General features: G+C 40.7%; 3 protein-coding genes across 5 annotated transcripts in view; all 3 read right to left on the reverse strand.

The window, feature by feature from the left end:
- The window catches only part of P5CDh1 (delta-1-Pyrroline-5-carboxylate dehydrogenase 1), a 64,846-nt gene extending 63,562 nt beyond the window's left edge, over positions 1-1,284 (reverse strand). The window contains exon 1 of the mRNA XM_076205026.1: positions 1,129-1,284. Coding sequence (XP_076061141.1) covers positions 1,129-1,259 — 131 coding nt within the window. The 5' untranslated portion in view covers positions 1,260-1,284. The remainder of the gene's footprint in view (positions 1-1,128) is intronic.
- A 6,162-nt stretch (positions 1,285-7,446) lies between these two features.
- Positions 7,447-8,283, reverse strand: LOC143036648 (uncharacterized). The gene is made up of 2 exons (XM_076204206.1): positions 7,911-8,283; positions 7,447-7,650 (listed from the first exon to the last, which is right to left on the reverse strand). The coding sequence occupies exons 1-2, from the start codon at positions 8,270-8,272 to the stop codon at positions 7,470-7,472; spliced, it is 543 nt and encodes a 180-aa protein (XP_076060321.1). The 5' UTR covers positions 8,273-8,283; the 3' UTR covers positions 7,447-7,469.
- A 4,801-nt stretch (positions 8,284-13,084) lies between these two features.
- On the reverse strand, positions 13,085-24,178 carry Cox11 (Cytochrome c oxidase copper chaperone COX11). 3 transcript variants are annotated; one of them, XM_076205035.1, is made up of 5 exons: positions 23,673-24,178; positions 20,113-20,268; positions 19,526-19,693; positions 19,271-19,418; positions 13,085-13,938 (listed from the first exon to the last, which is right to left on the reverse strand). In XM_076205035.1, exons 1-4 carry the CDS (start codon positions 24,039-24,041, stop codon positions 19,272-19,274), a joined length of 840 nt encoding a protein of 279 aa, XP_076061150.1. In that variant the 5' UTR covers positions 24,042-24,178; the 3' UTR covers positions 13,085-13,938; position 19,271. The 3 variants fall into 3 exon arrangements, with proteins under 3 accessions (XP_076061150.1, XP_076061152.1, XP_076061153.1); XM_076205037.1 differs by lacking the exon at positions 23,673-24,178 and adding an exon at positions 23,242-23,516; XM_076205038.1 differs by lacking the exon at positions 23,673-24,178 and adding an exon at positions 23,260-23,304.
- Between the last annotated feature and the right edge of the window lie 109 nt (positions 24,179-24,287).

The raw sequence follows: 24,287 nt of genomic DNA on the forward strand, positions 1-24,287 counted from the left end.
ACAGTCTCGCGCGCGTGCGTGTGTTGTGTGTGAGTGTGTGTGTGTGAGATGGAGTTTGTTTTTTGTTGTTTAGTGTGTGTGTGTGTGCGCGCGCGCGCGAGTAATTAACTATATGATATTAACACGGGAAGAGCTATGTACAGTTTTGATCAGTCTTGTAACTTACAGCAGGTGCGGTTGAGTTGTGAGTTGAGAGGATTTTTATGCTATGTGGTTTGTGTGCGTGTGTGTGTGTGTGTGTGTGAAATTAGTACTGGGCACATTCGAATAGACGCTTTCCTAATTTCAGGTTACAATCTACCGTCGGGTCAAATTCTTAAAACAAAATTCTTCATCATAACGACTTATTCTTTCACTCTATTGGTGATGGAAGTGTGGGGGTGGGGTGGATGGGTGTCCTGGGGGAGTGGGGGGTTGGTTGTGGAAGTGCAGTTGTGTCGTATGTGCCTTAGTTGTGTGGTATGTGCCTTAGGCTCTCGTCCTTGTCCCGACTCCAGTTTAAATAACACACACACACAGTAAAACAATTTATATCCATGCATTTCAAGTATCACGCCACACATTCTATATAGCAAATTCCTTCCACCCACAGCGTGCCAATATGTAATAATAGTCAACATGCACTGTAACGAATATCAAGACATTCACTTGCCTTTTTTTTTCTTTTCCTTGCTTGAATAACTGAACACACGCTTTATACTTTTCAAACTCTAGCCATTGACTTTATGTAACATGACATAAGTCCAATGGTGTCCTTACGAAACCTAGCTAATTCGTTTCACTTCCAAAGTATACTCGTTTCAACAGAGCTGAGCACCACAAACGTAGCCAACATTGGAAAATTCCTAAGATCAATAGACATTGGACGCAAGAACCAATGTTCCTAGTTTCGTTACACGGTACTAGTTTCTCATGTCATTGCTTTTAGTTTGAAGTATCACTGGGCAACAACTACCATTACTACAGGTTACGTGCACAAATCGTGTTGTAACCCTTCGTTACCACTTGCCAATGCCTGGGAGATGCGGAAGGGAAATCAACATATTCTCCAGTTTCCTCTGCATCACAAGATTATGAACTACATTAGTCCTATGTGAAACGCACTAAAACGATAAACCAACGACTCACCGTTGTGCACTGGTCAAAACACTGAAGCGAAAAGAGGCAAGCATTTTGGTAAATAAATTCAGGCTGGACCCTGCTAGCACGTCCCTCCCCTTTCGGCGTCGTCTGCTAACTGTCGCTTGCGACTTGCGCATGCGGCAGTCGGCTTGCCTAGTTGTCCCGCAGACTTCTGCTTCGTCGTTTCTTTTGACGTTTACGAACTTTATCTATATTGCAATTCCGTAAATATTGCACCATTAAAACTCATACATTTTGTATAGTATGTTAATCTAGCACTTACAGAGTTTGAATGTTCTATTATTATTGTCATTGTTGTTGTTGTTATTCTTATTAACATCATTATTCATGCGGAGTACAAGTTATGACCTTCCATTGACCGAAACTTTCTGAAACACCAGATATCGTAACACACTTGGTGAAAACGAAAAAAATTCCTTACAACTGAAGAAATCACTTGCCAACTGCTTACTTGAAAAATCGTTCTCAAATAGATTGGTTGATCTAATAATTATGTTTTTTCCGATAGCGTCTTACGCAAATACAAAATTCTTTCCTAAAAGATCCATGCAGGTGACTTTTTCTCTGCAATATTTTTATTGTGTTTGACCATACATTCCACGTGCTATGATTATTGTTAATAGAAGGTTCAAGAGATGGGATCATGATATATTAGGCAAGAAGTGCACTGTGGTAGAGTGGCGACTCTTCTTCGGGTAGGACTACGGCCGGAAAAGATCAAAAGGAAGGAAAGCCCCAGAGAGAGAGAAATATATGTTGAACACAACGGTTCCACCGGCAAGATTAGAGTCTGAGTGGATATTAGGCCCGCAAATCAAGAAAAAGACTGCAATCTATACAATAAGGAGATGGGAGGCAATCAAAACGGGCTGCTGAGTGATATATGCGATATATGTAAATTATGGCATCACGCGGGATCAGCTAATTTAAGCACAATAGATTATAAATCGAATAAGAAAGCTAGCGATAGGGCAAATTTGTTTTGCAATCAGTGCAACAAACTTTAAAACCATGAACCCTAGGGGTAAAAAAGTTAAAGGGAGATAATAAAACTAAGAAATGTGTGAAGAAATCGGGCAAATTTTAAGAAATCTAGAAGACCATATGGAGGCTGTGATGATAAGATGAAATTAGTGGGGATGTTACCTCAGAGATAAAAAAAAAATAACCTTTGTTTTCATATTGTGTACAACGAAACATAAAAAATAGGTGCTACTATAGTGTGAGGTCTACCTCAATATGTTAACCCAGGCCATCAGGTCAGGTGAGGTCAAACATAGATATTTATGTCTTACATTTTCTAAACACGTGACCTGACCATATAAAAAGAAGCAAATAAAGCTCCTAAATCAAAACTTTCCTCGGCCTAAACCAGTTAACAAATACTTTAGAACTTCAAGGTACTCCAAAATGTTACTGAAGGAGTTTTATAGAAGAATCATCGTGACAGAGGAAACAGCAGTCACTTTTTTAAGAGAACACAATCTGCCAGTTACAGTTCAACAAGATCCGTGCCATAAATGCGGTTCTGTCATGGAGGAAAAACGAAAGCGTACAGAAAAATTCAAGCCTCGTTGCCCTCGATAGGGGTGTATAATAGCAATAAAAATATCCATTATACAGACATGAACAATAAACTGGACTGCAACCTGAGCCAATGTTTCTCATGAACGAAAAGAGAAGATGGTTGGAATAAACGATAACCCCATTCAAATTGACGAGGCAAGATTTGCTGGTTGACGGAAGCACAACCGAGGAAGGATGCTGAATGGAGACAACCTCTATCCGAAGACAGTTATGCAGAACGAAAACAACGGAAAGCGTGGACGTAGAATTGACGGGCCTTGGGTTTTCGGTCTCAGACTGCCGGCGAGATCGAAACACTCTAACCCTATTATTGAAAGGGAATGTGCAAGTGGTTCGGTGATACATTCAGATGCAGGCGCGGATATAAGGGGGGGGCCCAGGGGGCCCGGGCCCCCCCCTTTTGGCTTTGGCCCTTTGGCCCGATTTCATTTCAGTTCACTATTTCATTTTTATAATCCATGTTTAATCCATGTTATAATCCATTTTTATTATCATTGTATCATTTATGAAAGTTCTGGAAAGTTCTGGAAGGTTCGATAACATCTTGATTTCCGCTGACTGTTTTTCCGCTAATTTCCGCCTATATAAGTGACCGCTGCGTTCGACTCTCTCTCTTTCTGTTGGTATCTGCCGCATTGAATGGTTGTTTTGCTGTTTGGTTAAATATATGAAAGGTTTATCGCTGGAACTCACTACATTGGTGCCCCGTGTGAGGATTTTATTGTACGATAAACGGTAATGCTAATGCTCGTTAAACAACCGAAAATTCTGCCGTCGGGCCCCCCCCAAACTTTGTTCCTAGATCCGCGCCTGTTCAGATGAGTGTCCTGTTCATAGTAATTTAAATGCCATGGGTTACCAACATTAAACAGTGAATCACCAGCAACTTTATGTAGATCCAGCGACATGAGCACACAGGCAATTGAGCGATTGTGGTTGGATGTTAAAACAATGATCCTCAAGAAAATGCGAGGTGTTGGTAGTCAGCAGTTCTAGTCACATCTTGATAATTTTTTGCTGGAAGATGATGAGCCATAGTTCGCTTATAGAAAATCAGAAATCATCATCAGCCAGCGCGGCCACTTCTTCTCAGGACCCATCTTGTTATGTATATAGGTCCAAGGTCAACGTTAGCGCCTTCATCATAATCAAACCAACAAACCAACCAGAATTTACACCCTTGGCACCATAGCCCAAGTAACATACTCGCGGGCTACAGGTAGTTCTTTCTTAAAGTATAATCACTGAATTATAGGTGTCTAATTTTACAGGAATATATTTTTAGTACTTCCCTAAATGTAATAGCTAAATGAATTACACAAGTGCTCTTTCAGCTATTCATTTATCGCAATTTGAAACTAGAGATCTTATTGCCAAAACGTCATCGTCATTGAGTTTGATGAATAGCGATCGTGTCGAATGCCGCAGGTTTGTAAACGAAGGAAAAACAGCTGAGGAAAATACTGTACACGATTGTGAAGAAAAGGGGAGAATAATGATTAATATTAGGAGGCCAGAAAGACAGAAGAAAACATGATAACCGCCGGGTACAATGCTAATGTACAGAACATACAAGGTGTATCAGAAAAGTTCCAGGACCGGTGTCATAAAATATTTAAAACCTAAAATACAAACTACAATTTTTCCCCTTCAAAGTAAAATCCCTGGAGTATATAACTGATTTCAGCTTTCTGCAGTCATTGAACTTCTTTTCCACATGCTCTCATATTCATACCCTGTTTTAGATCGTCAAGCAATGACCACAGAGCAACGAACAAACTTGGATGGTCCAGCTAGGGAAAACTCCGGCAGAAGCACTGGGATTGCTGCAGCAAGCGTATGGAGATGAGACGATTTCACCCTTGTAACATATGAGTATGTTACTATGGACTATGTGACATAACGAGAGTAATGCGCGGTTTGGCTTGAGCCCTTTGTTCGGATTAAGATACGTGTGCGTCGGCCTAAGGACGGACGTGGCGTGGTCCCCAAGTGGGGGACCGACCGTGAAGGCTTAGTGACGCGTTACAAGTGCAGAAGTCAGACTGACTGACTGAATGCCCTGCCCGCTCGGGGCAGACAGAATATATACAGGGACTGACCCGACGTCATGACCAGACACGACCTAATTGCGGTGACCCTTTTAGGCCTTTCCGGCCATTGAGTCAGATCAACTACCACACAACTCTACCATGCACAAACTTGCACTTTACGGACAAGCATGCTTGTGGGGTACATGTACACCACACGCTCACGTGTTTTTGAGTGGTAAGAGAGGTATAAAGAGGGACGCGAGGACGAAGACGACGACCCCAGGAGCAGAAGGCCTTCAACGAGCAGGACTGAGGCCAACACACAAAGAGCTAATTAGTGGGGATACATTCTTACTATAATACTAAACTGCCTTTTTAAGGCACTATCCAGAAACGATAAGTGAATAACCAAGAAATTACATTGAAATATAACAAAAGAGAAAATAAAACAAGACAAGATGGGGCAAGCTATGTAGGAATGACTGCAAAAGAAAAGAAAAACATGTAATTTGCTAGAACTAATACTTTTGGCGAAGCTTTTGTTTTTATAGTGTGTAAATAATCTAAAATAATGTATGTAACTTGTGTAATAAAATTAGTTTTATTTAGTAGTAACAAATCACTATAATTAAACTTTTTACTGGGACGCTTGGGCCCATGAGATGAAAAATATCTATTACGCTGTAGAAACAATCGTTTACAACGAGAGAGGGAGAGAAGGAAACAAAGATGAAGAGAGGGAGATAAATAGAAAAAAATATAGAGGTGGGAGGGAAAAAGTGAGTAGTCTACACATGTTCAACAAAGAAATAATCCCATGGAAGATAACTAATATTTTTCTTTTGTTACGCGAGTCATCACTGAACAAGAATTTAATTAGTTCTCTAACATGTTGAATTATGGGCTAGCTGTTTTATAAATAGTCTTTAGGTTATGATATAATTTCGTTGATAAACTTTCACTATACATCTATGCATCGGAGATAGATACTACTGACGAATCTGCTTATAGACATCGAAAAATTTCTCCGACTAGGGTGTATATGACGTCAAAGTCGTGTTTGTGTGAAGGGAACAGATGCTACCAGATAGCAACAGGCCTAGACTACGCCCACGGCGAAAAGCAAACGTGCAATACAGCATGGTAAACTTCATCCCAGCTTGTCCTTCATTAAAAAAAAAAAAAAAAAAAAAAAAAAAAAAAAAAAACAATGTCAGAAAATCCATTCCCAGCAAAAGGAACGCACGATCACACACACATTCACGTGAGAATAGGAATCAGGATCCAACGAACGTTGCTCCTTTCCTATGTTGAATAATTAGGTAAATACATACACAGTGAGGGAAATAGTGTTTTTTTATTTCGCCACGACGCGACGCCCTAAGATTTGTGTTTAACAGGCAAAGCCAGGTGAAAACATTTGCCAATTCAATGGACAGGGTAGAAGCAAGCTATTCACGATTACATACATATACCAAAGGCTTTTCCCCCCTTATAAGAGAGGTAGTCGAAAAACAAAGGCATAAAGCCACTCCCACCCATTCCATCCCTATCATACTCTACTCCCCCTCCCTCAAATCTTTGCACCTCCTGGACGACAGATCATCCCTGCATCTCGCCCACTGCCCTGGGTCAGAAGCAGTGTCACAAGACACAGCACATCCACAGCAAGGCCGCTTCATTAAATCAGCGACCCCTCCCCCCGTCCCCTCATGCAGAAAAGATTACAAAAGAGGCAAAACATTGCTGATTCCAACTTTTGGAGAGCGTCAGGAAGGGAAAATAGTGATTTTCGTCTCCGAAGTCGCTCGTGATAGAAAACAAGATAATAATTTTAGTTTGTTTACATTTTCATTTACACTAAAATTGACGGATATTTAAGGTTTCTCACGAAAAAAAAGAGAAAACTATGGAAAAATTTGATCAATGTAGTGCTAGGATTGAAGTCGAATAAAAAGTTTCAAGTTGGATATTCTTCCATGTAGGTAAGTGAATTTTTAACAGAATTAAAAAGACCTGGTGATTCAATTTCCTCCCATGAGGCTAGAATGCACGATCTGGAGCAAAAAGTTCAGCAAGAAAAGGAAACAAACCTGGCTCAAAGAGCAGGCTGATAAATTGAGAAGGGAAAATGAAACTTGACAAATGAGAGAAACAATCTCGACACCATGGAGGAAAAAAGAGGATAGAACAACAGCAAATGAGGATAAAAATATACAGTTACCTTTAAAGGTCAGATATCAACAGATATACCATTCGCTAAAAATCCAAGCATGGGGGGAAAAATAAATTATATGAATTGCCTTGTGGCCATTTCTTCCTGCAAGATCGAGATTATTCATTTAAAATACGACACACGACTGACAATGCAAAATTTGGCAAAAACAGTTGTTTGTCTTCATCTCATTGCGTCGTCTGCTGTTCGAAACAACCCGCCCGTGCGCTTCGGGAACGTTCGGGGAATTCCGCGTTCGTGACGTCACAGTTGCCAAACAATATTGTTATTCTGAGAGTGCATCGTATCGCCTTTGCGTTGTCAGTCGTGTGTCGTATTTTAAATGAATAATCTCGATCTTGCAGGAAGAAATGGCCACAAGGCAATTCATATCATTTATTCCCCCCCCCCCATGCTTGGAATTTTAGAGAGAGACTGACAAATGATTCTTACTCATGCATTGGTTCTTCATCACCTATGGGCCCATGCTTCTACAGAAATTCCCAGAAACTTGTTTCCAGCACATGCTCATTTAAGCAATTTACTTGAAATCCTTCATGGTCTATAATGCAGTTACCCTTTTCATCTAATTTCTCTGCGACCTGCTCCATCTCATTGCAACAAACACTTTCTTTCGCTGTTTGCATGGGTAGGCAGTGTCCGCATGTACACCTGGAAATAAAAAAGTTAATTTATCTACAAATTAAATAAAAGGTTGAGCTGGACTTGGAAGGACCTCGGTGCAGAGGCTGGCCCCAGGCTTATGTCCTCAATCTTCTGAAATTAAAAGTTTGGAAAAAAGAGCAAAAATTTATTGGTAGGCCTGGACTACAATCGAAGTAGGGGCCTAAATCGTCTACTTAAAAACAAAGGACCCCATCCCATGCTTGCAATGATAGCCTAAATAAGGAATAATGCACTGAATTTCTTACCAGTTGGTATTCCCAATCCTATGAGACTGGTCAGATCTTTTGCGTTTGCGTCTAGGAGGGGTGGTAGGCCCATCTTGATTCTCGGCACCGTCTAAATCAACGTCGCCGTCGAATTCCGTCTCCTCCCCCGTGGTCTCGGGTTCTGAATCTGACAAATCGCTTTCCCCTTCTTCTTCGCTATTTTGTTCACCACTTTCTTCATCTTCACTTGCACTGTATTCCGACAAAGAAACGGGCTGTCCTATTATCGGTTCGAACTGGTAAGGCTTTACAATGCGATGTTCGGCGATATCAAACTCCTCTTCCTCTTCTTCTTCCACCATACATACTATCCTTCCGAATTGGAATGCACAATGAGCCATTTTTGCGAACAAATTTGGATTAAAAACGAACATGAAGATTGGAATGACTGAGCTGAAGTACAGCGTGTGTCTCTTTGTCCGATTGTTTGGCAACTGTGACGTCACCGCCGGTTCACCTAGCGGCGATTACTGGTACTAATTACAAATCGACTAGAACATCTCGACTTCGGAAAAGTGGTATGTGAGGCGAAATTAAAAGTGAATTTTCTGAATAAATTCTTCTGTAACAGGTAAAAACTTTATTTGTATGCTTTTAAAAAGTACTTTTTCGAGCAATACGATGATTTTTAGCGAATGGTATATCTGTTGATATCTGACCTTTAAAGAGATCATGGAGCAACAGGAAAGAGATAGCCAAGAAGGAAGTCAAGGTTAGTGCTGGGCAAATACCGCTAATTTCAATATCGAAATTATTGGTGAACAATAATACAGTTACCGAAATTACCGACAGTTTACCGGTAAAAGTCTCGTGAGGTAGTAGTGACGTCACAAGTTCGAGTCGAGTTCGAAAAATCAATGTTTTTGTCCTTTAATAAGCTATATCTCTGGTTCTATTTTACATATTGTTTTTATTGTTATGTCATTGTAAAGGGAAAAGGTCATACTTTAATTGGTGCTACTATAGTATGCTATCTAGTATCTACCGCGCGAGTGAGTGAATGGAGGGTGTCTGAGGGTGGGTGTGGTGTATACATTTTCGTTCGTGTCTGCATGCAGGTTCATGTTTGGAGGTGGTAGTGGTAGGCAGCTACCGGTAAAGTTACAGGTTTTATCCAACAACCTTAACGATAGCTTACCGGCAAACATTCTGCTACCGTTAAAGCTTCGTTAACCGATAACTCGATAAGCTATACCATAACATTCAGAGAGCGGTAACTTGAGTAAGCAAGTCTCGGCTTGGTGGTACCGAGTGTCACTCAGTACCACCAAGCCGAGACGTGCTTACCGAAGTTACCGCTCTCTGAGTGTTATGGTATATCTTATCGAGTTAGATAGATAGATAGACTTTATTTGGCAATTAATCAATATACATGAAGTGCAAATAATGACAAGAATACATAGTTTGGAATAATCAATGCAAATTGCCGAGGATAACACAAAAAGCATGTACGCTTATTTCCATTGTGGTCCTCATCAGATTGTTATTCTACACTAAGTCACACTGACAACATACGTAGGGGGTTAAGGGGACCAGAGACAACCATGAGTAATACCAGTCAGAACACATATGACACATAAACATTGTTATAGCTTTGCTAATCGGTTTTTGCTTTATCGGTTAACGAAGCTTTACCGGTTAACGAAGCTTTACCAGTAGCAAAATTTTTGTCGGTAAGCTATTATTAAGTTTGTTGCCGATAAAACCGGTAATATCACCGGTAGCTGCCCACCACTAGTCAAGGTAATAGAAAAAACACTCTTGTTCAAAGCTGTTGACAAGATTACTTTTTGGTTGTCGAAAACACATCACCTCATGGTTGTTGTGCCAGGAACGAAAAATGCAAATAATAAGGGAAATTACCTAAATAACTCTAAGGAAGGACATGGTTGTAATGGATCAGATTGAAAGCATGTGTAGGTTAAGTAAATATGAGAGGAATGGCACACATTCATTGAAAATAAAGTTCAAGTAAGTCATGGCAAACAAAGTAATCGGTAAGTTTTGGAATTTAGCATGAGAAAAAAAAAATGATGGATTAGGAAAGATGCTAACAAAGAGGATTGAGGAAAGACATGAAAGTCCTTACAGGAAGCCAAAGCCAAAAATTATAGGAGGATGAAAGGAAAACAACAATATTTTGGTGAGTTGTCAATCAGAAGGCGAGGATAAAAAAAAAAAAAAAAAAAAAAAATTATTGCAAAGGAAATACCACAATGATACTTAGAATAGCATATGCTAATGTTGGTGGTTTACTATCAGCAAAGTTGGAGATAAATGACAACTTAAGGATAAACAAGCCTATTATTTTGTCTAGTGGAAACCAAACTCCTAAAATATTTTGATCCACAGTTGGGAACTATAGGTATACCTTCTGGAGAAGAGACAGAGAAGATAAAATGGGAGGAGTAAAGTTTGTGGTAAGAAGTGGCATAAAGGTGTAAAGAAGCAAACCTGGTGTAAACAAGGTTGAAGCAATCCAATTGAAAATTAGTACTAATTTATGGTGGCATATGCACCCCCCCCCCCTTAAACCTTGGAAAGAAACTATCAAGAAATTCTACTGGACACAGCACCTCCCCTATAGAAAACTATCAAATTAGCAATTTAGTCCTTATTGGAGATTTTAATTGCAGTGAGGTCAACTGGGAGGAATGGGGCAAATGTTAAGAGCAGATTCCTGGGGAAATAGCATAGCAGTGAAGAACACAATGACCCATTGGGTAAAGGAAGTGAACTGGGTAAGAGGTGACATTCCCACAAGATTAGATCCATTACTAACCAGAGCCAGACATTATCACCTCATTGAACTACCTTTGTCCCATAGGAAAAATGACCATGTAACAATTTAATCTATGCTGGAAAATGAGGAAATAGAGCCAAGGAATTAATCACACAGGCAAGGGAGACTCAATCTTAGGAAAAAAGATTATTTAAGATTAAAAAGATTCTTTGAAGAAGGAATCTGGGAGGAATTTACGAATACCAAGGGAATAAGGAGCAAATGGGAAGAAAAGAAATAATAAAGCAAATGAAGCTTACAAACTAGAAATGACTATACAATAATTTGCAGGAAGAAAGCAATTTTGAAAGAGGTTTAGTAGATAAATGCAAAGATGAACCAAAATTGTTTTACAGGTTTATAAATGGTAAATTGAGACACAAGGAAATTCACCAATTTTATAAGTGGGTCGTGAGTTCTTTGAAGAGGCCTCAGCCCAAGCAGAAATAATGAATTAAATTTTCCAGTTGGTCTTCACAAAAGAGAGCAGTTTTTTTGAGAAAAGTAAGAGGAGCAAAAATTCAGTTTTAGATGTAAAGTAGACATGAGGGAAGTGCTCAACCTTTTGACCTCATTGGATGTGACAAAAGCTTCAGGACCTGATGAGATCTGAAATTGGATACTCAAAGAATGTAGGGAACAACTAGCAGACAAAATTCAGTCTTATTATATTTTCATTGAAAGAAGGCATAGTGCCACTTACTTGGAAAAGGGCAAATGTCATACCAATTCACAAATGTGGAAGTAAGGAGACACCACTAAAGTATGGGAATGTGAAAGATCCATGAAACAAATATCTTGAAGACAAATTTTCTGACCGTCTATTTGGTTTTACTTAAGAATGATTGATGTGTTGCAAAGGGAAAGGGGTGGGTGAACTATGTGTACCTCCACCTATAGTAGGCTTTTGATAAAGTAACTCACAGTCAACCTATGTGGAAACTGGAGCATATTGGATGACTAATAGGCAAACTACTCAATGGATGAAAGATTTTTTAAGGGAAGATAAATGAGGACAGAAGTAAAGGATAAGATGACAAGATGGAGAGCACTAATGAGTGGCATTCCACCAATAATGTTTCTTTTCTACATTAATGACATGATGGAAGGTACAACAGGCTATGCCAACATGTTTGCAGAGGACACAAAAATCATGAGAATAGTGAAAAACAAGGACTGTAGACTTCCAAAAAGATCTAGACCCTATTCTTGCATGGAGCCAAGAATGGGAAATGAAGTTCAATTCCAAAAAATGCAATGTACTGGAAATGGGCAATAGCAGTAGGTGACCATGTTTAAACTATTTCTTGGATTGAGAAACCATTACAAAGGCAAAAGAGAGTGGGAGTGTTGATATAAGACAACTGGTTACCCAACATCCAGGAGGTGCTCAGATGAGAGGGAGGATGGGAGGGGTGTGGAGTGTATGTAGGGATGAAATGGGTGGGAGTGTTTTTATGCCTTTCCCTTTTTGGCTACCTCCCTTGTAAGGGGGAAAAAGCCTTGGTATATGTATGTATGGTTACCCAACATACATATCAGCAGGATGGGATAGATGCATGGACTGCTGCAAAATATTAAAGTGGCTTTTCTCTATATGGATGAAAATGTGAAAAAACTCATTGAAACCCTGATCCATTCAAGACTGGAATAAGTGTCTGTAATATGGTCTTCACACAGTGATGGATATAAGCAAGATTGAGAGAATACAAAGGGCAGCAACCAAACTGGTCCCCAGCCTGGCATATACAACAAACCATATGGGGAAAGACTAGAAGCATTAGGTCTACCCACTTTGAAAGACCGAAGAGAAAGAAATTATATGATTACAGTATTCAGGCCACTAAAGGGGATAAATTGCAGACAGAAGAAATCTCTTGATTAAAGATGGGAGGGCTTTATGAGGTCATGGGTACAGTTAAGAAAGACCACATGTCTAAAAGGATGTGAAGAAATACAGTTTTCCATACAGATGCATAACTGCTTGGGATAACTTAGAAGTTGATATAGCCCAAGTTCATACAATACATGAATTAAAATTTAATAAGGTAATTGAAAATCAAGGATATAGACTGTGGTTTTAGTTTAGATTTACAAATTTGCAAATATATTTTTCATCAGTACTGTTTACAATTGTTTCTTTTTCTCACAAGTTTCACTGATCTGTCTTAACAGTGAATATCTGATCTGTACAATCCTTTCCCTTATAAAACTATTGTTCCTCTCCTATCATTTCTTCTGCTTCTCATTATCCTATGTATTATAATTCTGCCATTATATGGGATGCTCAAAATATCTCTATAGTGCTTACATTTGAGTTTGTTGTCATTATGTAATGACATTGCATGCTTAGGTAATTCTGAAAACAAAATATATAAAACTTTTTATTTTACAGATATACATATATACATACACCAAGTGCTTCTTCCCCCTTGCAAGGGAGGTAGCCAAAGTCAAAAGGCATAAATCCACTCCCATCCATTTCATCCCCACATACTCCACTCCCATTGACCACCCCTTCCTCCCTCTTTTCTTGGCTCCCCCTGGATGATGGGTCATCTCTACATCTCACCCACTACCCTGGATCAGAGGCAATGCAGCATTAATACATCAAATTTGTGCCACTGTGAGGTTTTGGACTTCATACTTGTTTCATACCTATATACACATGGAACTGATCTCCAATGGCTACAGATGACTGCTACTTGTTTTAGTTACCCATAACTATGGGAAAAATGTAATATCCCAAGCTGCAACTAGGCACCTCCTGGTATATGTAAGCATTCACATTACAAATGTTTTACATCTATCAATAGTGATTGTGGTCACACAATGATTCTAAGGTAAATCTTTAATGTCTAGATCAGCAATTTTTATCAACCATATTACTCCTCCCTACCTGTAGTAGTAGTAAGCCTTGCACCCCTACTCCTTCCATCAAAATATTAGAATAAATAACTTGTCCAATGATCAATGGCAAAACTCTGAAATATATTTCTGGTCTATTTTTCACTTCCATACAAATTTTGACAAACAACTTTTTCCCCTCTCACTTTGCAATGCTCCATTAATTACTCATGACTGCACACTTTTTAAGAATTGCTGGTCTAGGCTGTATGAACAATTACACATGTCCCAAGTTGAAAATTTCACTTAAATAATGACCACCACCATTGGTTAGATTTTCTTTAGGATAAAATCTGTAGCTGAAGCAAGGATCCAAATCTGCAAGAAAGTATTGAGAAGCACAAATCAGTACAATGGGAATGGAGTATATGGGGATGGAATGGGAGGGAGTGGATTCTATGCCTTTGTTTTTTGGCTACCTCCTTTGCAAAGGGGAAAAAGCATTTGGTTTATGTATGTATGGATTTTGAAAAGGCTTATGACAGGGTAAAGGTGGGACTTTGCCATGGGTGTTTCATGTCACCATGGCTGTTCAATGTATACATGGATATGGTGGTGTGAGAAATAAATGCAAGGGGAATGGGCTGGGGATTGGAGATGGTTTTAGAAAATGGAGAAAATGGGAGATATGCCAGTTGTTGTTTACTGACAACACTGTACTTGTAGCAGGATCAGAGGAGGGATTAAGGAAGTTAGTGATGGAGTTTGGGAAGGTGTGCGAAAGAAGGAAGTTGAAGATAAATGTGGGTAAATGTAAGGTGATGAGATGTACAAGGGGAGAGGATGGCAGTAAATTGGAAATGAGTATTAAGAGAGAGAGGCTGGGGGAAGTGGACAGCTTAAGATATTTGGGGCTAATTTTGGCAGGAAAGGGAGGAGTGGAGGTAGACTGAGAGAAGCAAGTAAATGCTTTGGGGGATTAAAAAATGTAATGAGAAACAGACATTTGGGAATGGATGCTAAGAGGAGATTGTATGAAGGGGTGATATTTGCTACCAGCACTGTATGGTGCAGAAACATGGAACATAAGGAAGAAAGAGTTTAAGTGTGTTTGAGATGAAATGTCCAAGAAGTATGGTCGGAGTTACTGGGCTGGATAGTGAGAAATGAGGGGGTGAGGAGGAGAGGAGGGGTGGAAAAGGAGTTGGGAGATAGGGTTGACGAAAGAGTATTGGAATGGTTTGGACACATGGAAAGAATGAGTGAAGAAAGATTAGTAAAAGAAGTGTGGAAGTCAGAGGTGGAAGGAGTGAACATGAGGGGGCGACCTAAGATGAGATGGATGGATGGAGTGAAAGGGGCGTTGGGAAAGATAGGGATGTCTGTTGAGGAAGGAAGGGAGAAGACAGAAGATTGGAGTGAGTGGAGAATGGTTGTGTATGGATGATGCTGTGATGCATGGAAGGGAGTGGGTGGGTAGGGAGTATGAGTAAATGATATTTTGACACAGCCTGAAGGGATTTCTCCCGGTCTTCTCTTTTTCTGCATAAACGGATGGAGAAGCGGGTTGTTGATTAAATGAAGCAGCCTTGCTGTGAATGTGAGATGCCTTGCTGCATTGCTTCTGACTCGGCAGTGGGCGAGATGCAGGGATGACCAGTCATTCAAGGGGAGCCAAGAAAAGAAGGAGGAAGGGGTGGTTAATGGGAGTGGAGTATGTAGGGATGAAATGGATGATAGTGGATTTATGCCTTTTGACTTTGGCTACCTCCCTTGTAAGGTGGAAAAAGCCCTTGGTTGTATGTATGTGTGTTTCTTTGATTCTTATTTGTATGGGGTGAGCAATGTCACAGATCAATTTTGAGTTCTCTAAGGTTTATCATGAATGAAGGAAACAGGATGAATGTGTGGAGTGCAGTATATTACATGACATTTTGAGACTTGTCCCGTTTATCAGGTGTCAAATTAAAATATAATTTTACAAGGAGAATGAGTATAAGAAGAAGTTGAGAGAGGAGTGGGAGAGAGTAAAGGATAGAGTAGAACCAGGAGTGGAGGAGGAATGGGGATGGTTCAAGGAGGGAGTCATAAGGTGTGCAAAGATTGTGTGTGGAACAAGGAGGGCGGGAGGAAATAGAAAGAAGGGTAGTGAGTGGTGGGATGAGGAAGCAAAGAAGGGTGTAGAAGAGAAGAAGCAGGCATTCATAGATTGGCTACAAATTAGGATGAGGGAATCATATGAGAGGTACAAAGTAAAGAGAAAGGAAGTTAAGCATAAGATAAAGGAAGCAAAGAGGAAAGCAGATGTGAAATGGGGAAAGAGTATGACAGAAAATTTTGAAAGTAATAAAAAGATGTTTTGGAAGGAAGTTAAAAGAGGAAGAGGAGGTGAATCAAGTAGAGAAGAAAAGGTAAAAGGTGCAGATGGAGAGATGATAATGGAAGAGAAGGCAGTGAGAGGAAGGCGGGCAGAGTATTTTAGGGAGTTGCTAAATGTGAAGGAGGATAGGGAGGGAAAGGTAGTTGCAGTGGGAAGCGCTAAGAAAATGAGTGATGAGTGAGGAAAATGGAGGAGAAATAAGGAAGTATGAAGTGAAAGCAGCTGTTAAGATGATAAGAGCAGGTAAGGCACCTGGGTTGGATGGATGCCATGCAGAATGTCTGAAGAAAGGAGGTACAGTTATGGTGGACTGGCTGGTGAGGTTTATTTAATGTTTGTTTAAGAGAAGGTAGAGTGCCAGAAGACTGGAGGAGTGCTGTGTAGTTCCGCTTTACAAAGGAAAGGGGGACAATTGTGTAGTTGTTACAGAGGGATCAGCTTGTTGAGTGTAGTTGGGAAGGCTTATGGGAGGGTCTTGATTGAGAGGATTAGGAGAGGAACAGAGGGAGTAATTGGTGAGGAACAGTGTGGTTTTAGGACAAGTAGGGGATGTGTAGATCAGATTTTTGTGGTAAGACAGATATGTGAGAAAGCTATAGGAAAAGGCTTACGACAATGTAGACAGGAAGGCACTGTGGGAGGTACTGCTGATATATGGGATAGGAGGAAAGCTGTTAAGAGCAGTCAAGAGTTTTTATGAGAGTAGTAGAGCTTGCATTAGGATTAGAAATGGAGAGAGTGAATGTTTGAGTTAAAGGTGGGACTTCGTCAGGGGTGTGTTATGTCGCCCTAGTTGTTCAATCTTTACATGGATGGGGTGGTGTGAGAGATGAATGCAAGGGTAGTGGGTCAGGGGTTGGAGATACATACATACATACATACATATACCAAGGCTTTTTCCCCCTTACTAGGGAGGTAGCCAAAAAGAAAAAGGCATAAAATCACTCCCACCCATTCCATCCCTGAAAACACTCCACACCCCTCCACCCTCCCTCTTATCTTAGCACCTCCTGAATGACAGGTCATCCCTGCACCTTGGCCACTGCCCTGGGTCAGAAGCAGTGTCGCAAGACACAGCACATCCACAGCAAGGCCGCTTCATTAAATCGGCGACCCCCTCTCTCCGTCCCCCCATTGCATAAAATGAGAGGACGGGGAGAAATCCCTTCGGGCTGCATCAAATTTTGCTCACACATACTACCTCACCCCCCATCCACCCGCCCATTCCACCTCATGCTATCACAACATCATCCATATACAACCATTCTCCATTCACCCCTGTCTTCTGTCCTCTCCCGTCCTTCCTCAACAGACATTCCCCTCTTCCCCAAAGCCCCCTTCACCCCATCCATCCACCTCATCCTAGGACGTCCCCTCATGTTCACTCCCTCCACATCTGCCTTCCACACCTCTTTTACTAGTCTTTCTTCACTCATTCTTTCCATGTGTCCAAACCATCCTAATATTTTTTCATCAACCCTATCTCCCAGCTCCTTTCCCACCCCTGTTCTCCTCCTCATTTCTCACTCTATCTAGCCTAGTAACCCCCATCATACTTCTCAGACACCTCATCTCAAACACATTCAAACTCCTTCTCTATTCTTCTCTTATGTTCCATGTTTCTGCCCCATACAGTGCTGTTGGCACAATCACTCATTCATACAGTCTCCTCTTGGCATCCACTCCCAAATGTCTATTCCTCATTACACTCTTTAATCCACCAAGGCATTTACTCGCTTCTCTTAATCTACATTCTACCTTGGAGATGATTAAAGAAAATGGAGAAAAGTGGGAGGTGAGCCAGCTGTTGTTTGCTGACGACACTGTGCTTGTAGCAGGATCAGAGGAGGGATTGAGGAAGTTAGTGACAGAGTTTGAGAAGGTGTGTGAAAGAAGGTAGATGAAGATAAATGTGGGCAAAAGTAAGGTGATGAGATGTACAAGGGGAGAGAGTGACAGTCGGCTGGAAGTGAGCATTAAGGGTGAGAAACTGGAGGAAGTGGATAGTTTCAGATACTTGGGTGCGAATGTGACAGGAAAGGGAGGAGTAGGGGTGGAGGTAGAATGTAGATTGAGAGAAGCGAGTAAATGCCTTGGTGGATTAAAAAGTGTAATGAGAAATACACATCTGGGAATGGATGCTAAGAGGAGGTTATATGAAGGAGTGATTGTGCCAACAGCAATGTATGGGGCAGAAACATGGAACATGAGAGAGGAAGAGAGAAGGAGTTTGAATGTGTTTGAGATGAAATGTCTGAGAAGTATGATAGGGGTTACTAGGCTGGATAGAGTGAGAAATGAGGAGGTGAGGAGGAGAACATGGGTGGAAAGGGAGCTGGGAGATAGGGTTGATGAAAGAGTATTAGGATGGTTTGGACACATGGAAAGAATGAGTGAAGAAAGATTAGTAAAAGAAGTGTGGAAGGCGGAGGTGGAAGGAGTGAATATGAGGGGGCGTCCTAGGATGAGATGGATGGATGGGGTGAAAGGGGCTTTACAAAAGAGAGGAATGTCTGTAGAGGAAGGACAGGAGAGGACAGAAGATAGAGGTGAATGGAGAAGAGTTGTGTATAGATGAGGCTGTGATGCATGAGGGGGAGTGGGTGGGGGATGGGGGGTGAGGAAGTATGTATGAGGAAAAATTTGACGCAGCCCGAAGGGATTTCTCCCCGTCTTCTCCTTTCCTGCATGAGGGGACGGAGAGAGGGGGTCGCCGAATTTATGAAGCGGCCTTGCGGTGGATGTGCTGTGTCTTGTGACACTGCTTCTGACCCAGGGCAGTGGACAGGATACAGGGGTGACCCATCATCCAGGAGGTGCCAAGATAGGAGGGAGGGAGGAGGGTGGAGGGGAGTGGAATATATGGGAAATGAAATAGGTGGGAGTGATTTCTATGCCTTTTTCTTTTCGGCTACCCCCCATGTAAGGGGGAAAAAGCCTTTGGTATATGTATGTATGTATGTACAACTGACATGGTAATAAATATCCAACAGTAACTGCTGAGGAGGTCACATTATCATAAATGACATACAATTATATCTTTATATTATTCAATGATATTAGGAGAAGTTAAGTGGTGCACAACAGGTGATTGCTGTGGTGACATCTGATATAACATTGTAGAAGATAATGAGAGGTTACATGGTATGCTGACTGGTGACTGCCAATTTGACAACTGATGCTCTGAAGCTGTGTGTTGGTGGTTGGAAGTTGATAAACATTAAGAATATACATATGAAACTTGATAATGCATTACTTGTCAACAGTTTCAATTAAACCTGCACTATAGAAGATCTCCCAACACAGATAAATATAGGCGTATACACCTACCCTACTGACGTGCAAAATTTGGTAATGGTAACTGCAGTCCTTCTCGAGCTTCGAAAAAAGTGTATGAAAGTGTGATTGTATGGACACCTTCCATCTTGGGATCATCTACAAACTCTGGGTCTATGTAAAAAAACACTGGCATATGAACCTGCCACATGGAAGAAACAAGAATAATCATTAGGCAGTTTATACAAGTCTGAACCTTTCAATATTTACAAAAATACAGTTCACGTCATCATTCCAATTCCTTATTACCTCCTCATGTGGATTTAGTATTTGCTCTTCAAAGCAAAAACACTGGATCTTATTGAAATACAGCCCTGCATCAAAAGGAACAACATTATATGTAGAAATGCCTATGACTGGGTGGTTAGTAGGGTTTTTGGCAGTGTAGAAGGCAAGTGCTGTTTCTCCAGGTAAAACCTGACATAAGAAAAAATAAGAAAGAAATATTAAAATTTGGTCACACAACTACAAACTCTTCCAAGTATTTACACATACATCATTTCTGGCTGATGGAGAGACTTGTAAAGATTTTATGATTATTGCCAGATAATCTTCAGATGCTTAAGGTGCTTATCTTGGTTAACTCTTCAACTGTGGCAATTGTTTCTGAATAATGGTAACTGGACATCCACAAATCTTATGACACCTGCCAAATGCTTATTCACTTAAATGAAACTCCCTCCCATTTCAGGGTTGAAAATAAATCTATTCTAAATCATGAAATTATCCAAAAATTTAATTAAAACCACTTGTTTTCACCTTTTTTTCATTTTCTTGTGTATCTACTTATTCTAAATCATGAAATCATCCAAAAATTTAAAAACACATGTTTTCACCTTTATTTCACTTTGTTGTGGACGAAAATTCCATGTCATTGATGCAGCTGTGTCAGCATTAAATCTAATTTTTATTTCACGGTCTTTCACAGTTTTCATGTTTTCCACCTTTTCTGCATCATGACCTACTGCTGTTGTTCCTCCATAACTGTAAGCCTATAAGAATAAAGAATCAATTAATTTCCAACTAACATTTTGTTCATAGTCATCCTTCATTGTTGATGTAGGTTCAGTACTGAAGAGATCAGTCAGTACCCATCAATACCTATTTTTGCTTTATAATTATCAGCTGGTTTCAATGTTACTATGTTATTTTATATTCTATTGTTATATGCAACTTATTTCACCATGCTTATTAGGAATATATTTGTAAAGTCATTGAAAAACAATGACTATATATATATTTATTCATATAGACATATTTTTCTCCCTTAGACAGGTAGTCAACTCAAAAGGCACACCCATTCCTATCCACCATTCTTTCCTCCTCCTTGTCTTAGCTCCTTGTGGATTTTTTTTTTCTCAGAATATGGCATTTGAAAATTTGTCTTACCCATTCACACAGCAGTTTGTACATTTTGAGCATCTATATTATAACAACTCCAACAAGATTTCTTAGTAACATTTTTCCCACAAATTAATCATAATGAAGTGTGAGTGGGTATACAAGGATGCCGGCATCGGTATCTTGATTATATTTATTTTGAAGTTGTAGCTGAGTGATCCCTGTATTCTGTGAAAAGGCTTGATTGCATTTTCTTATAATCATTTAAAGTGAAAGAGAATGAGTAATACACCTGTAATCTTATAATTCATAGCACATGTATTATGATACATCATTCCTGCAAATTCCTACTGTTAGCTGCCGAAGCACCATTTCTTTTGCAAGTATGCGGTGGGCCATTTATATATCTGGGAACTATTCCTTTTAGGTTAGATAGGTAGGGTGCCAGAGGACTGGAGGAATGCTTGTATAGTTCCACTTTACAAGGGAAAGGGGGACGAGTGTGAATGTAGTAGTTTCAGAGGGATTAGCTTGTTAGGTGTAGTTGGGAAGGCTTATGGGAGGATCTTGATTGAGAGGATTAGGAGAGGAACAGAGGGAGTAATTGGTGAGGAACAGTGTGGATTTAGGATGGGTAGAGGTTGTGTAGATCAGATTTTTGTGGTAAGACAGATATGTGAGAAAGCTATAGGAAAGGGAGAGGATGTTTTTTGGGCCTTTATGGATCTGGAAAAGGCTTACGACAGGGTAGACAGAAAGGCACTGTGGGAGGTTATGCGGATATACAGGATAGGAGGAAAGCTTCTTGGAGCTGTCAAGAGTTTTTATGCCGGGGGACTGGAGGAGTGCTTGTATAGTTCCACTTTACAAGGGAAACGGGGACAAGTGTGAATGTAGTAGTTTCAGAGAGATTAACTTGTTAAATGTAGTTGGGAAGGCTTATGGGAGGATATTGATTGAGAGGATTAGGAGAGGAACAGAGGGAGTAATTGGTGAGGAACAGTGTGGATTTAGGACGGGTAGAGGTTGTGTAGATCAGATTTTTGTGGTAAGACAGATATGTAAGAAAGCTATAGGGAAACGGGAAGGATGTTTTTTGGGCTTTTATGGATCTGGAAAAGGCTTAAGACAGGGTAGACAGAAAGGCACTCGGGGAGGTTTTACGGATATACGGGATAGGAGGAAAGCTAGGAGCTGTCAAGAGTTTTTATGAGAGTAGTAGAGCTTGTGTCAGGATTAGAAATGGAGAGAGTGAGTGGTTTGAGGTAAAGGTGGGACTTCGTCAAGGATGCGTTATGTCACCCTGGCTGTTCAACTTATACATGGATGGGGTAGTGCGAGAGGTAAATAAAAGGGTAGTGGGTCAGGGATTGGAGATGGTTAAAGAAAATGAAGAAAAGTGGGAGGTGAGCCAGCTGTTGTTTGCGGACGACACCAAGCTTGTAGCAGGATCGGAGGAGGGATTGAGGAAGATTGGTGACAGAGTTTGGGAGAGTGTGTGATAGAAAAAAGCTGAAGATAAATGCGGGTAAAAGTAAGGTGATGAGATGTACAAGGGGTGAAAGTGGCAGTACACTGGAAGTGAGTATTAAGGGAGAACTGGAGGAAGTGGATAGTTTTAGATACTTGGGTGCAAATGTGGCAGGAAAAGGTGGAGTAAAGGTGGAGGTAGAATGTAGATTGAGAGAAGCGAGTAAATGCCTTGGTGGATTAAAAAGTGTAATGAGGAATAGACATTTGGGAATGGATGCTAAGAGGAGACTGTATGAAGGAGTGATTGTGACAACAGCACTGTATGGAGCAGAAACATGGAACATAAGAGAGGAAGAGAGAAGGAGCTTGAATGTGTTTGAGATGAGGTGTCTGAGAAGTATGATGGGGGTTACTAGGCTAGATAGAGTGAGAAATGAGGAGGTGAGGAGGAGAACAGGGGTGGAAAGGGAGTTGGGAGATAGGGTTGATGAAAGAGTATTAGGATGGTTTGGACACATGGAAAGAATGAGTGAAGAAAGACTAGTAAAGGAGGTATGGAAGGCAGATGTGGAGGGAGTGAACATGAGGGGACGTCCTAGGATGAGATGGATGGATGGGGTGAAGGGGGCTTTGGGGAAGAGGGGAATGTCTGTTGAGGAAGGACGGGAGAGGACAGAAGACAGGGGTGAATGGAGAATGGTTGTATATGGAAGATGTTGTGATGCATGAGGTGGAATGGACGGGGGATGGGGGGTGAGGTAGTGTGTGTGAGCAAAATTTTGACGCAGCCCGATGGGATTTCTCCCCGTCCTCTCCTTTATATGGGGGGACGGAGAGGGGGGGTCGCCGATTTAATGAAGCGGCCTTGCTGTGGATGTGCTGTGTCTTGCGACACTGCTTCTGACCCAGGGCAGTGGACACGGTGCTAAGATGGGAGGGAGGGTGGAGGGGTGTGGAGTGTATTCAGGGATGGAATGGGTGGGAATGATTTTATGCCTTTTCCTTTTTGGCTACCTCCCTAGTAAGGGGATAAAAGCCTTGGTATATCATATGTATGTAGGTAAGTTACGTAAGGTAGGTAGGTTAGGTTAGTGGTTTTCATGAAAAAATAGTGGGTGAGGGAGGAATATTTCAGTTTTTTACATTATTACCCGATGAGCCTCCCATACCACATGGTCCGACTTCACGGGGAGCTGCATCAAACTCCATCATTGATCAGCTTCAATATGTGAAGTGCGAGCAGAGTTGTGGAAGCGGTGGGTCCCCAGACTGGCCGTGGTGAGGTCACCTAAATCTACTACGATAAGTAAGTTACTAAATAAACAGATTCATGGCTCACCCACTGCATGCTCACAACAGAAATGGAGCTTCGGTAGCAGGTGGCAGGAAGGTTGCAGGAATTATTTTTTCACCACCACTTAATATTAATTTGTGGGAAAATCATTACTAAGAAAAATTATTGGAGTTGCTGTGATACAGATGCAAAAAAGTATACAAATTGCTGTGCGAGTGGGTGAGATGAAACTTCATAAATTCCAAAAGTCATGCAAAATACATAATCATTTTTCCTGCAAGACACTACCTGACAAAATATTCTGTAAAGTGGAACAGCAGCATAACTCAGGCCAGCAGCTAGTACGCCAACTGCAGCTACATAATATAGAGTCGATCTCTTCTGTCTTGTGTAATCTGTAGCTCCCTTGTTGGTCCGCCAGTGGAAAAAGTTTTTGATAAAAACATTTTGGCCGGCAGTTACTTCGGAGTTAATTTGAGTAATCCTTTTCAATTTAAATAAACGAGAAGTTTTAGCAGTCAAAGTCACAGTTTTCAATGTAGAAAAGGACAGCCTACTCACGGCACTTTGAGATGGTAAGCAACATTTAACTTGGTATTGAACACTTTGCTGCAATACTCCTCGCATATGTAAACACGTACAAATCAGTGCAGTCATATTTTCGTGTTATTCACATTTGTCGCATTAATTAAGCCAAATTTGAAAGCCTTATCCATCAACTCCCGGCATTTACTTCTGATCGAAAGCACACTGTTGCAGATACTTCAGATGATTACAAAACCAAGCATTCATTTTGTTCCACAAAAATTGGTTCTCATAGCAGATATGGTTAATTTAAATCTCAAGTATTTGATAAGATGCAGATGTCCTTATAGATGCTCAATATTTACGGATCACGTTCTA

This window comes from Oratosquilla oratoria, chromosome 21 (genome assembly GCF_046742065.1).
Source record: "Oratosquilla oratoria isolate Oo_2021 chromosome 21, ASM4674206v1, whole genome shotgun sequence".
NCBI lineage: Eukaryota > Metazoa > Arthropoda > Malacostraca > Stomatopoda > Squillidae > Oratosquilla > Oratosquilla oratoria.